Source organism: Gadus morhua, chromosome 4, assembly GCF_902167405.1.
Source record: "Gadus morhua chromosome 4, gadMor3.0, whole genome shotgun sequence".
Lineage (NCBI taxonomy): Eukaryota > Metazoa > Chordata > Actinopteri > Gadiformes > Gadidae > Gadus > Gadus morhua.
Genome location: NC_044051.1, coordinates 13,588,617 through 13,602,018, shown reverse-complemented (window position 1 = coordinate 13,602,018; position 13,402 = coordinate 13,588,617). Strand labels below are relative to the sequence as shown.

The window sequence follows — 13,402 nt, the reverse complement described above, 5'->3', positions numbered from 1 at the left end:
TCTAAATGTGGTCAAGTCACTGGGAGCTATGAAATGAAGCAAGAATAAGAACACATTCGTTACGCTCAGAGCGTTATAACTATCGCGTTATTTTATCATTAAGTATTCCTTGTGAAGTTCCATACAAAAATAAATTGCACCAGAAGGGCATGGATGCATAGATAACATACATATTATACCAATTAGTGTGCATGGCAAATGCTGTATATGACCCATGCATACCATACAATCTAATCATAATCATTACATCTATTCAGACATGCAAAGCTGGGATGAGCAAAGAATGGAAGAGGACATGCAAATACATGAGCCAATAGTATTTATATAAGAGAAAATTATTGAGTAGGACTTCATGTGCACAACTTTATGCTTCCAATTCTAATATCATGCGTACATGAGGTTAATGAGTGCAGTTTAGTTCCCATGGAGAACAGCGCTATGGCTCTGAAGACGCAACCATAGTGGAAACTTAATATGAATGAGGCCTCCGCCTACGTGGAAGATTTTTTCACATTCTTTTGATTATGCTGGTTCATTATACATGTCCACCATGTGTGTGCTCCAATGCTGGAGACAATGATGATGATGCTAATAAGTAATATCTACTGAATACTGCATTCATTTCCTGTTATAGTGGCATTATCATTATTTCAATCTTTTGACATACAAATGCAGTCTTTTTTTTTGATGAACAAGATTTAAAGGGGAATGGTGTAAGATTTGGCGAACAAATTCAAGTCAAAGTCAGAATAAGGGGCAGCATATGACCAAGAAGTTGTGGTAACCACCCTTTATGTAAGAAACAAGGCACTGTCCTTGCCCCACTGAATGAAGCGTAAAGCGTACCGTTTACATTGATTCTGTTTAAGCCGTCGTCTAGTTATTCTCCTTGACGTCATCCAGTGTTACACCGAATTCTGCGACCCACCGAACAGTGTGACCCCAGGGAGCGCTGTTGCACATATTTTGCAACATACACGCAGCACGAGTTTGAAGTAGACTGGCATGAAGTAGGAAAAACGGTATACAATATGACAAAAACATAAATAAAATATATCATCACCGTTGCTTCTTTCCCCATAAAAGTCATCAATAGTTGATTTACCTTGAGCATTTCCTATTATAGGCTACTGTGTAAAATGCTGTTTAGAATTAACGTTTGTATCATGAAAGGAAAAACCCGCCCCCTGCGGTCACACTTTTCGGTGGGTCGCAGAATTCGGTGTAAAACCTGTACTGCAAGTTTGTGCGAGCATTTCCATTTTTTGTGTATTTTCGCTAAGATTGACAAGAGGCTAGAATACGCCCCCTGCTTGGCAGCGCTACTTAATAATCTGCTCACATTGGACTGAGGGCAGCCTGGACGTCACTGGACCCTGCAGTAACGTCATTCCCCTCTTGAGGTACAAAGGGGTATTCCGGTACCGGTCGGGCGCCAGCTGGGCTAACTGCTCACTACTCTGCACCACAATTCATAGACATCTTACACATGTCGTAAAAACCTTATTTCTTTACAATCTGCTGATAATTGTAGAATTTTTTTTGAAAATGTTGAATGTTTTAAATACTACAATAGCACACTTAAGCTCAAACTAAAGGGTTCTCCTAATAACTACACAACACTCCAATAGGACTGATAAAATTGTTCCGTCTAGAATCACTGATTTCTATGTAACTGATTTTTGTAAAGAAGATTGTAAATATATTCCCTTCAAATATATTTGTATTATGTACATTCAAAGTATGCACAGCATCCTTTCCATTCAGATCGTTATGTAAGAGCACCATCAAGTGGCACTTAGTAATTATTACCAAATTCACCTCCTCTTATCCTACCACCCAGTCGAGTGTCATAATTTGCAGTCTCAATTGGCTACAGTATGTTTAACATACTTTTGTATATTGATACATTTTAGTGCCAAAAAAGGGATTTTGAGTGGACATACATTAAATTGAAAACAAAGCAGATTTCTGTTAATTTATTATTTAAATGACATATAAAAGAATCGCATTGCACACCGTTACAAAGACACAAACACACACACACACACACACACACACACACACACACACACACACACACACACACACACACACACACACACACACACACACACACACACACACACACACACATACAGGCCAAAGATGTGCAATTAAGTGAAGCCAACAGGCTCTCATTCTCTACTCCATCAACATGTGCAGGTTTGGTTTCCCCCCTAACCCCTGACCCATTTAAGAGACGACACTGTTCTCGATCTGGGCCGGGTTCAAGTACTCGTAGGGAAGCAGGAGCTCTGAGTTCCTCTTGGTGATCTCTTCGCTGAGGTAGGCCAGGTCCCCCTGGAACGCCGCAAGGTTCAGCCTGGACAAGGGCTCCCCGAAGCGCTCTGGGTAGGAACCCAGAGGTACCTGCAAGCAGAACCATCAACGTGGTTGATTACTTCTGTAAGACAAGGCCTTGACCGTTAGACGGAGGATAGACTATCAGCACGTTTCAAAAGCTTACCAAGTCTTCAACTTCCTGGCAGACGTTGCAAATGGGGGACAATAGTTTGGCGGTGGTCGCCTGATTGGGAAGAGTCTCCAGAAGGGTCTCCATGCTGGATCGTCCCTTTGTGGACGGAGGAGGTCTGCACAGCATCATGGGGTTGTTTGGGATCCAGCCGATGTAATCAAACTATAGGGAGACAATGCTTATACGGTTGTTTTCTTTGTCATTTTTTTTAGAGCTACCTTTACACTTTACATTCAAATACATTTAAAGTATATGAATTTTGGGATCATAATAATCCTAGAAAAATAGACACCTGTCCATTGTGAACTGCAGCATGTTTTGCTGATGCTGTGAAGATCACCATGGTGACGAACTTGGCCAGTTCCTCCACTTTGAGGAATTCCTGAGGAATTCCTTTTGGACAGATCAGGATTCCAATTATTCACGTGTTATTAATAATTGTATGAGATTGCAACTTGCCCACATTCACCAAAAGCTACCTGAGCGGCCATTTTCTAAGAAAGTGTTGGTATAGATGTCCTCGATCCAATCCTGCAGCTCAGAGTCTCTGCTCACGTTGTTGTCAGAGGGATAATAGATGTCCACCATTTCCTTTGCAAAGCTTGAGGAGAAAAACAAAGTATTTTTCTAAAAAGTAATCATGCTTATTTTTACATAAATTTCCTGCGCCACATAATTGCTGAATGTGCTCAAACTGAGGATCAGCCTTTTAAGGAAAACCTTTTTTGAACAACCATGTTAACTAACCACTAGGTGTAGCTGTTTTGTTAAAAGGTGTGACTTTGTCATAAAGGTCTAAAACACAACATAGTAAGGAGGAAGTTAGAAGTTAGTGTCTGACCTTAGCCGGAAACCCTAAATGTAGCACATATCTGTCATGTTTCTCAACCTGTCGTAATGTTTACTGCATTGTCCCTGACAAACAAACCAATATCAAATAAATCCACAGAGATTTGTAATGATGGCTTCATAAGACTTCTACAAAGACCTTTGGACGATGTGCCAGAGCTTCAGTCCGTCGTCTCTGTAGTAGAAGTTGGGCACGGACTGGAGTCCTCGTGCGGCGATGTTCTCAGGCAGAAAGAGAGAGCTGTACGTGGTCTCCGCGTGAGCGCGTGCCATCAGCTTCAGAGACCCCGCCATTCCTATGGTACTCTACGCGAGCAGGTAACAAGTAATGGACAACAGTTTAGCTTCATGGGGATGGCTTTAAAGGAGCATACAGATGTGGGTGTAATCAATCCATCGTAGCCCAATCTCTCCTGGCTCCACAATAACATCTGTTCGTCAAAATGCTTTTGTTGTGCTGATTTTGCCCAACAGCATTCCCTGCCACAAATATGAACAAAAGCAATATATGAAAGGCAAGGAAAAAAAAAATTGACCCCATACTGCCATTCTTATCCACATACTCAACGACAAACATGGATCCCAAATGAATCCATGTAGGCTACTATATTGTAATTGTTTACATTCAGACATCATGCTGAATGCTGACGTTAAATACTGGTCCAGTAAATAATCAGTCAAGGAAGTCATTTTAACAAATTATATTAATATCAGACGTTTCAGTGAAGTCAGAGGAGAGGTTTACGATGGTAAGATCCCCCAAACCGATACTGCCATTTCTGGGTGGTGGAAACGTGATACATATATGTGTGTTTTAGTGTTTAAAGGCCTACTTGGTTAAAGAATCCATCCTCGCTCCTTATGTCAGAGAGTGCCAGCGTGTTGACATGGATTGTGTTGCGGAAGTGGGGAATGAGGAGCTGTAAAAAGGACAAGGAATACCAACATTATCAATTTGTAAACAGTAAATACAGTAAATACATTAAGACTCATACAAGCCAATGCTCAAAAGTTGCTGTGTGCACATCCCACCTTCTGGCCAGGTGCAGGACAAATAAAGTAATAATGAGTGAAAGAAATGCAATGTCCGTAGCACTGCTTAAGCTCCCATATTAATAAAAAATGAACAGCAACGTTTCAACCCTATTGTGTCTTCTTAAGGCAGATGGAGTCATACACGCCAACAGAATCGTAGGCCGTATACATTCAATAGTGAAGTGTCCTGCCACACTTTTTTTGATCTAACTATAATTAGTCTTTATGTATGTATGTCTGTCCTATCGATTTCCTCGACAACCGGTCGTCCAATCAACCTCCCTCTTGGCAGCTGTCCTGCTGGGGTCCCAGGAAGTGCCGTGTCGAGTGTGAGGTGTTTCGGATGGGCTGTTCAAGAACGCTGCGAGCAGCAACACCGAAGGCCGAGCCAATCGGCCCGTTCACTACACTAGCGCACGGCAAAATTCTGCCCTACAAAGGCAAAGTGCAGTAACTACGTATTTTGTCAAAATTGAGTTCAGACTGAAAATGGGTTTTATAACACCTTCTTTGTCTTGAGACAAAAACAATTTTTCTTCCTATAAAGGTATTAATTGAGAGTATCACCACTATTGTACCTGAAACAGGTTTGGCCGGCCAGTATGAATACTTTGAAGGCATTTTTCTCAGTTTCAATGTTGGCGTAGTTACTGCACTTTGCCTTTGTAGGGCAGAAATATTCACCTACTTTGTAGAGGGGGTGGATGGACGGTAGGTTTCGCAGTGTGGCCAGGGCAAATCCTTGAACCACAAGATGCGTGTTCAGGAGATGATGGACGGACTGGTGCTGGATGCTGTCTGAGTTTTTGATGAACAGCTTGGCCAGCAGCCAGTCTGTCTCGCCGTCACTGGGCAGGAAGATGGGGTTCTCCTCTGAGGGTTGTTGCTGAAGCTGGGTCGTAAACAAGGACACAAGCAGATTTATAGTATAGGCTACATGAATTACGATGAGTAAAGAGGCCCTTTAAATGATCGAAGTATGACGTTTGAAATTTCACAGAGGAAGGAAAAGCAGGTCAATAAAGTCAGTCAGATACCATAGTTTATATTTCCATATGCTTAAATTCAGGGCTATTGAGCCTCAGTAAGACAGTATAGATTATCATATTGATTATCATATTACAAATTCCGACATGTTGTTATGGTAACATTCGCCTAACATTCACTGGCATAGCTTATTTCTTTTTACGTTCAGCGACGTCAAGTTCCACTATCCTCATAGGCCACTAGAGGGTAACATTGCCTCACGAATATGTTTCAGCCTTTGACACGACAACACCTGAGACAATGCGGTGGTTGGTGGAAGAGACAAAATGCATAATTTAAAGAACCAGAGAACGGCCTTCCTCCAAAAATATACGGCAGGGGGGTCAACAAACAAGAAATATTGACTCTAACGTTTGTCTACTTGTGGCTTTACAGAAAGTAGAATTCCCCAGGACTACTTCATTTTGTAATGTGTGACACAGTTAACCATGGAACAAAATAATACCTGTATTGCAATGGGCCTCAGTTCATCCTTTGGGTTCTTATACAGCAAACAGAGACCAGCAGCCACCGTCAGCTTTTTCCCATTATAGTCCCTGCAGGGTATTCCGTCCAACGTCTTGTAGTCACAGAGGAACACATTCCCTTTCTGTACGACATGTGGGAAGATATGATGAGATACAAGATGGCCAACGAGGCAACCAGTTTGCAAATAGGATGCAAACAAAAGATTTTAATATTTAACTTATTTTGATGATTCACACTCATTGTGTCGGTTTTGAACTGTGCTTGATGTGCATGACATATACATTAGTAGACAATACTAAGGAAGCAGTGAGAGCAGAAAATACCTCCATCTCCATGTGCAGGGAGCTCCCCTCCTGGAGGAAAGGCTTCACCATCTGCTCGGTGACCGGGAAGTGAGCAGGGAGCTGGGAGCAGCACCTGATCACATTGGGGTTCACCCCGTTGAGGAACTGGAAACCATAGAAGTCATCGTCCTTCCAGTGCTCCATGGAGTGTTCTGGAAACACACAGATCACTTGGATCTTGCAATCGGTTGTGTACATTTTGTGTGAACTTGAGATGAGATGTAACGTATGTATGTATTTGTGCTCATATAGATTTATAGTGAGAGAATACAGACAGAATGTTTCTGTAGGTCCAATTGTAAATAATGCAGCTAATTTTACCATACAAGGGTGATGATCTGAACCGAAAGACTGATTTTAGGTCCTCCAAGTCTTTCCAGTCCTTTGTAGAGTTATTTAGTCGCTTTAGCTTGCGTTCAGTAGCACTAGCGGTAGATACAATGAAAGGTTGAGAAACTAAATTATTTTAAGATAATTCTAATGGCTTTTCGGAACACATGATATATTCAACTGAACAGGTAAGAAATTGAATAATATTGATACAATACAGATTTTGCATTAAAGTTTAGTCACAGACTTACGAAAACACTTTCTCTTTTTTGGGGGTTGAACCACTGATGGATCTTGGGATATCGGTGATCTCTTTGAAACTGTTGAACTTTGGTAACCCCTCTGCTAGCGTTGTATACCTGAGGGACGAAACAGCAACAACGAACAAAAAATAATAATAAAGAAAAACACGGGATGACCTTTAAACACTTTTTGCAACTGTATAAGGTGTGCAATTTCAAGTTACAACAAAATGTGAAATGGTGACTCACTGGTACACTTGTTTTCTCAGTTCCAACTCTTTTCTACGATGCTCGAGTAGAACGGGATGAGTCTCTTCAAAAAGCTTTAAGGCTATAAAAGAAGTAGAATAGTAGGCAATTCTTATTATTCAATTATATTTATAAAATGTAATTTATTACTAAAGCACTAATAATGGATTGGAAATTAAGGCAATAAAATACACTTTTTCATTGGAGGACAATGAAGAACAGTCAAATATGTTGCAACATCTTCCTCTTTGGAACCTGACCTGGCCCTCCTCTTAGCTCAACCACATCCCCACGGGACACCCATTGGTGACAGGGGAACAGAACCACGTCTCCCTCCGGCGTGGTCACCACGATCTTGGAGCAGAACCACTGGTCTTCTGGGAGAAGCTGTAAGGGATCCATCTCCACCTTGAGTAGGAGAAGATCCCCCAACGGCTGAGAGCTTTGCACAGAGTAGCTCCGAGTCTACAAGAGGTGAAACACCACATGTCTCAACAGGTTTGATGAACTCTGAGATGGGCAGGTAAAATAGATATGATTGATGTTCACTAAAGCTATAGACAATACAGAGAACCAGCCAGAATAAGGTATTTTGAAAGTATCCAACCAAAGAAGTCCCAACCCTAGCTTGGTCTGCCTCATCCATTCATTCAGGCCGAATTAACTGACTGGACGAGTTTGTTACAAGTCTGCAACCTCTACAGATGTCAGAAGTTTCTATTTTTGACAAAGCATTTTATGTATTGATTGCTGTCTGTCAGGATGTAAAGAGAATTTCAACAAATTTCACCAAAAAATGATTTAACCCTAGCTTTAACGAAAACGGCACGGTACTTAAAAAATAGTAAATCAGATCAAAGAAGTGTGAAATCACCGCACACTGGTATAAGCTGATAAGCTGATTTATATTGTGAATGACGCCTTTCGCTGTTGCTTCGTCAGGTTCATTCTAGACGAAGCAAAGTGAACCTTGAAGAGTAGAGGAAGAGTGAACCTGACGAAGCAACAGCGAAACGCGTTGTTCACAAAATAAATCAGCTTATCAGCTTATACCAGTGTGCAGTGATTTTACACTTCTTTGAATTGATATACTATTGTTGACCGCACATTACCAGCTCCTGAGATCAAAAGGCTGTGCACAGGGACAAAAGTACTTAGAACCGGGGGCGCAGAGGCTCAGTCCTAAACGCAGCGACCCGGGTTCGAGTCCTGCCCGTGGTCATTTGCTGCATGTCCTCCCCTCTATCTCCAATACCTTCCTCTCTATCTCACTCTATAAAATGCAAAAATAAATCTTTAAAAAATACTTAGAACCAACCACCTACCTTTCCTCTTGTCAAGTCTTTCCCCCAGTTGTCCAGCAGTGTGCGTTGACTCTCTCCCTTGGCTCCAATCAGGGTAATGTACAAGTAGTCTGAGGTTCCTGCATATGCCCTGTCCCCCGTTGACACCTTGACGTTGTAGACCGCCATGGCTCCTCAGTAGGAACACTGCTCATTTATATGGAGAGGGTTTCGAACGTAAACAATCTATAACAAAGCCCTCCTACCGTACTGTCTTCACATTAAGTTGGTGGAGCTCTAATTGTGGTGTTTACATACATTTGATTGAAAAGTATGATGGATTTCCCCAACCAATTAGGGTAGGGATGCCCTGATTAGTCTGAAATAAGCAGGTCTAAAATCGAAATAGTCAATAGCAGATATTTGACCAAAACAGATATTCTCACAATGCTTTTACCTCACCAAGCTGACAGATGGGCTGGCTATGGCATTTCTAACAAATATAACCCAAATGATATCTCTTATCTTACCTACAGCACCTTTGATTGCAATGCATGATAGACCACACACAATTCAAAAGGTCAAGAATACAAACCATCTCTCTAAACCTCTCTCTAAAGGTGGTTTTACTCTCAAAACAACAACAACAATTCTTTTTTAAGTAATAACCGTTTAACAAATACTTAATTTACCAGTCATTGACAACATTGAGCATTTACATATAAGTAGGCCTACCGTAAATCGTTTCTGTAGATCAGAGCTTGGCTAACAAGCAACCCCAATAGTACAGCAGTGGCAAAAAGGAAGACCCTATATGCTGAATAACAAAATAAAGCTAATCTTAACTAACTAGCTCAGCTGTTGCTGTGAACAGAACAGATAGATTAACACAGGGAGAAGGAAGCTGCATACTTCACTACATCATGGGTTGGGCTGGAGGCGGAGCTAGCCACAATTATGACGCAATAACAATACCGTAGAATGTATAATACCAATGGCAATACGTCAGTATGAACTCATTTCTATATAGTAGGCCTTCCTGTTGGGTGACTACTACCAAAGAATGCTGATCCAATAACATTGTTGCATATTGCTTTCAAAAAAGTATCTGCTGTTGGAGCTTACTTACTACGTCCAATGCAGGGAATCAGGTTCAACAGATAAACCTTACCCTCTTTTTTTGTTTCCATAAGTTTAAGTTGCAGCACCAACCAGTTCAACAGGATTCCTGTTGAACTTTGCACCTGTTCCAATTTTGTTTTTCATCAACAACATGGGACTGGTTTTTGTGTTATCTACAGCAGCAAACATGATTTCATGGAATGACATCATACTTTTTTTATTCTTTGGAAATGAGTCTCGCACATAAAGCCATATAAAAATAAATAAAATACAAAAGTGCAGTAACAGACATTAAGTGCAGTAACACAAACAAATGCAGACGTAAGTGCATCAGAGGAGATTCGCTTGCAGGAATGCTGCTGGCTCATCATCTTCACTTGAACGTTATTTTAATTGATGCAGGGTTGAAAGTTGCATATATTCCAATTGCCCTCTTGGACCGTTTAACAGGCTCCAGAGGACGTGTGGAGAATCCTTTAGCATTACGGAACGTGCTAAACGAATATGAATCATGTAGTCTGCCATCAATCAAAACGATATAGAATAGGCAGGTACTTTATGACGTTTGTAAACCGTGAGCCCAATATCCTGCAATTATAAATGATGAGAAACTTCTGTCGTTGAACATTTTGATGCATTAGTATTATGGTCCACTTTTGCTGTATTTGGATGGGCTATAACGTCTAAATGACATAATAGTAATATTATATGTGCCATTTGTAACGACTTGAAATTGAACTTATACATTTGTAACAGTAGATGTTAGTGTAATGTGAATGGGCACATTGCAACATTTTGTCCTCTTAAACCTGAACCTAAACACAGTTTTGGCTTATGCTTCTCTCCTCTCAATCTATCTGGCAGCCATCTTGGTGTGTCCCCAAACAAGACTACAATATTGGCCAGACCCAATTAACATTCAATTACCTCCACCTGCTTTCAACTTTTCAACTTCCCTTTTCCAACCCAACAAGCCCATCAAAAGGTATGAAAAAAACATCAAACGATCCATAGCAACAATGCAGACTTTACTGAATTAGTATTCCCAAGAAGAATATGAAAAGTTTGGCTTGGTTTAGCCCTTGTTTTAATGATGGTCCCATTGCGGTGTGAGGTTTTGTTAATGTGCCTTTACAACAGTAGCCTGTTTCGCAACGCAGCCCATCTGGAAACAATGGTGACATCTTGTGGTGGTTCGAGAATTAAAGCCACCCTTGAGTCATCTACAGCCTGCATAGTTTGAAATGTCTCAGTGAGTCATGGAGCGCATCACAGAGAGGGATCCTTCCTGCCCTAGGACAGAATGACTCAGTACACAAGAGGTGGAGACTAGAGGACAGTGTAGGAACAACATATTCGTTTTTGAACTGCATCTGAGGAAAAAGAAAATGAAGGCTATGATAGCCTTATAAGTGCCAGCAGTTATTTTCATTGTAAATAATATGAAAGTTGATGTAGGGAAGATTTTGGAGTGGTGATTTGAGTGCAGTTTGTTAGGAATGGCATTGCCATCCATCAGCAACAAGGGATCTGTTCCGGTTGACTGCACACCTGCATCCAAGTGAGCCAATTTAGACTTAAGAGCTCCTGGCCCCTTTTTGACCAATCAGAACATCTCTTCCCTGATTGGTTCATGGAGTGTCTTTGTCTGCAGGGCTGCTTTTCTGCAATGTACTTGCCTTGACTACTCAGCATACTAACTTAAACCAGGCACTAGAATCTTGCATCAAACCGTCTGACCTCACGGCAATAGTGAACCCTTATATAAGTCTTTGACTGAATCATTATTTTATTCAGATCAATTGAGGAGGAGGGTCACCTCTATATGAAAGGGATTAATGTCCTTGATCTGTTGGAAGAAGTAAGGCACCAATTCTGCATAATAAAAGAGTCGGCCCTCAAACGAAACTTTGATTTATTTTGTGTCTTGAAAGTTTGAATCTCTTGCGCGTTCCTTCTCCATCTGATGGTTAGTACTATTACAATTTCTCCATTAAGTTTCATCAATCAATGGTGGGTGTACACACACGCACACACACATCAGACACACACACACACACACACACACACACACACACACACACACACACACACACACACACACACATACAAAGGCACTGACACACACACAACGCGTGAGCGGTGCTCTCTGTGAAAATCCAAAGTGCTTGGGGGGGGGGGCACCAAAGCACTGGGCCCTGGCCCAAAAATTCTCTCAGCGTCGCCGGTTTTGTATCAAGCCAAGGCATCGCTCGATCCGGCTTCCTGTCAGGGAGTTCAAAAATAATGCACACCTTCTGTCTCTCTCTCTCTCTCTCTCTCTCTCTCTCTCTCTCTCTCTCTCTCTCTCTCTCTCTCTCTCTCTCTCTCTCTCCGTCCGAAACGCTGATGAGGTGTGGAGACGAGGAGCGTGCCCTGCGCAGCATTAGAGAGCAGCCAGTGTCTCTGTCGGCATTACTCTGTTCCCTACCGGCTCCTTTGTCGCGGCTGCCCATTGCGCCGGGCGGTCAGACGGGTTGATGTGTTCGTTTACCAGCCGTAAACACATTCAGGGCCTCGCCTCTTCCTGCCTAGAGGGTCGTTCCTCCACTCACGGTTTCGATCGCTCTCCCACACGCCGTCTAATTGTTTTCCACAGAGAGACACCCGACTAACGACAGAAGACGAATATTAGGTAGGAAGAGCGATGGAGAGACAGAGAGAACGATGGAGGGAGGGATGCAAGGGTATGCTGAGTGGAAAAGGGAGGTTGTTTTAGAGACAAGGAGGTTTAATCCTGTCTGATTCATCTCCAGAGAGGGAGAGAGAGATACACACACACACACACACACACACACACACTGGGAGTTAATGAATAAAATAAACACAACTACAGAGAATATGTTTATTTCCAAATGCCTTTCTTTGTTTTACCATTTTGGATAGGCTCGGCCTGTCGAGGATCACATGCGCTCTCTGGAAGTTTGCTGAGTCTGTCCTTTACCGTGTTGGATTACCCTAGCAGATGCGGGAAAGGGGGTGGGTTGTTGGGGGGTCTGAAGGTAGTAGGGAGGGAGACGCTCCGCAAACAATCGATGTGCCATCGACTGGAGACGTTTTTTACAAGGGTTACATTACAGTAAATGTGTTTGCTTTGCAGTAGTGCTGCAAAACGGCAATTGTAAGTACCTTGTTCTCAAGATTGAAAGTGGAAGGGGGGGGGGGGGGGACTGATCTGAGCTGTGTGTGTGTGTGTGGGGGGGGGGGGAGGTATGAAGACCGATTGATTCGTTGTGCGGCATTTAGCCTGACCCGAGTTTAACATAGAACAACATGTAGGCCTACAGATGACATGACCAAGCCACGAACAACCCCCACCTGTGTGGGTGTATATATGTGTGTGTGTGTGTGTGTGTATGTGTGTGTGTGTGTGTGTGTGTGTGTGTGTGTGTGTGTGTGTGTGTGTGTGTGTGTGTGTGTGTGTGTGTGTGTGTGTGTGTGTGTGTGTGTGTGTGTGTGTGTGTATGTGTCTGTGTTTGTGTCTGTTCTGTATCATTGCTTTTCAGTTTTTACACAAGCTGGTGCATTAATTTGAATGTGTGAGTGAGTAAATGTGTGTGTGTGTGTGTGTGTGAGTGAGTAAATGTGTGTGTGTGTGTGTGTGTGTGTGTGTGTGTGTGTGTGTGTGTGTGTGTGTGTGTGTGTGTGTGTGTGTGTGTGTGTGTGTGTGTGTGTGTGTGTGTGTGTGTGGACTGCTACCACACAACAACATATTTCCTGTACAATACTGCTCTGGAAAGTTGCAGTCTATTTCGGTGTGCACTCAGGCTCCATGAGTGGTCAGAGACGTCTGATCCGATGCTGAGTCACTGCCCCCAGTGACCTCTCGGCCTCCCTCAGTCTCCTCATCAGGGCTCCAGGGCTCCCTCCATGGCT

The 13,402-nt window shown here is 42.4% G+C and overlaps 1 protein-coding gene across 1 annotated transcript; it reads right to left on the bottom strand.

Moving 5' to 3' along the window:
* Window positions 1–1,979: 1,979 nt before the first annotated feature.
* Window positions 1,980–9,274, bottom strand: LOC115542737 (hydroperoxide isomerase ALOXE3). The gene is made up of 15 exons (XM_030355136.1): window positions 9,101–9,274; window positions 8,408–8,572; window positions 7,343–7,547; window positions 7,083–7,164; window positions 6,843–6,950; window positions 6,583–6,686; window positions 6,241–6,413; window positions 5,895–6,038; window positions 5,091–5,294; window positions 4,201–4,287; window positions 3,507–3,673; window positions 2,998–3,119; window positions 2,811–2,911; window positions 2,510–2,680; window positions 1,980–2,412 (listed from the first exon to the last, which is right to left on the bottom strand). Exons 2-15 carry the CDS (start codon window positions 8,552–8,554, stop codon window positions 2,236–2,238), a joined length of 1,992 nt encoding a protein of 663 aa, XP_030210996.1. The 5' UTR covers window positions 8,555–8,572; window positions 9,101–9,274; the 3' UTR covers window positions 1,980–2,235.
* Window positions 9,275–13,402: the final 4,128 nt, after the last annotated feature.

Excerpts from the sequence above, each read along its gene's own strand:
- LOC115542737 (XM_030355136.1), bottom strand. The coding sequence starts at position 8,554 with ATGGCGGTCTACAACGTCAAGGTGTCAACGGGGGACAGGGCATATGCA. Across the intron at positions 6,687-6,842 it reads AAAAAAGAGAAAGTGTTTTC|TGCTACTGAACGCAAGCTAA; the intron begins GTAAGTCTGTGA and ends ATCTACCGCTAG. Across the intron at positions 3,674-4,200 it reads AGGATGGATTCTTTAACCAA|AGTACCATAGGAATGGCGGG; the intron begins GTAGGCCTTTAA and ends CTGCTCGCGTAG.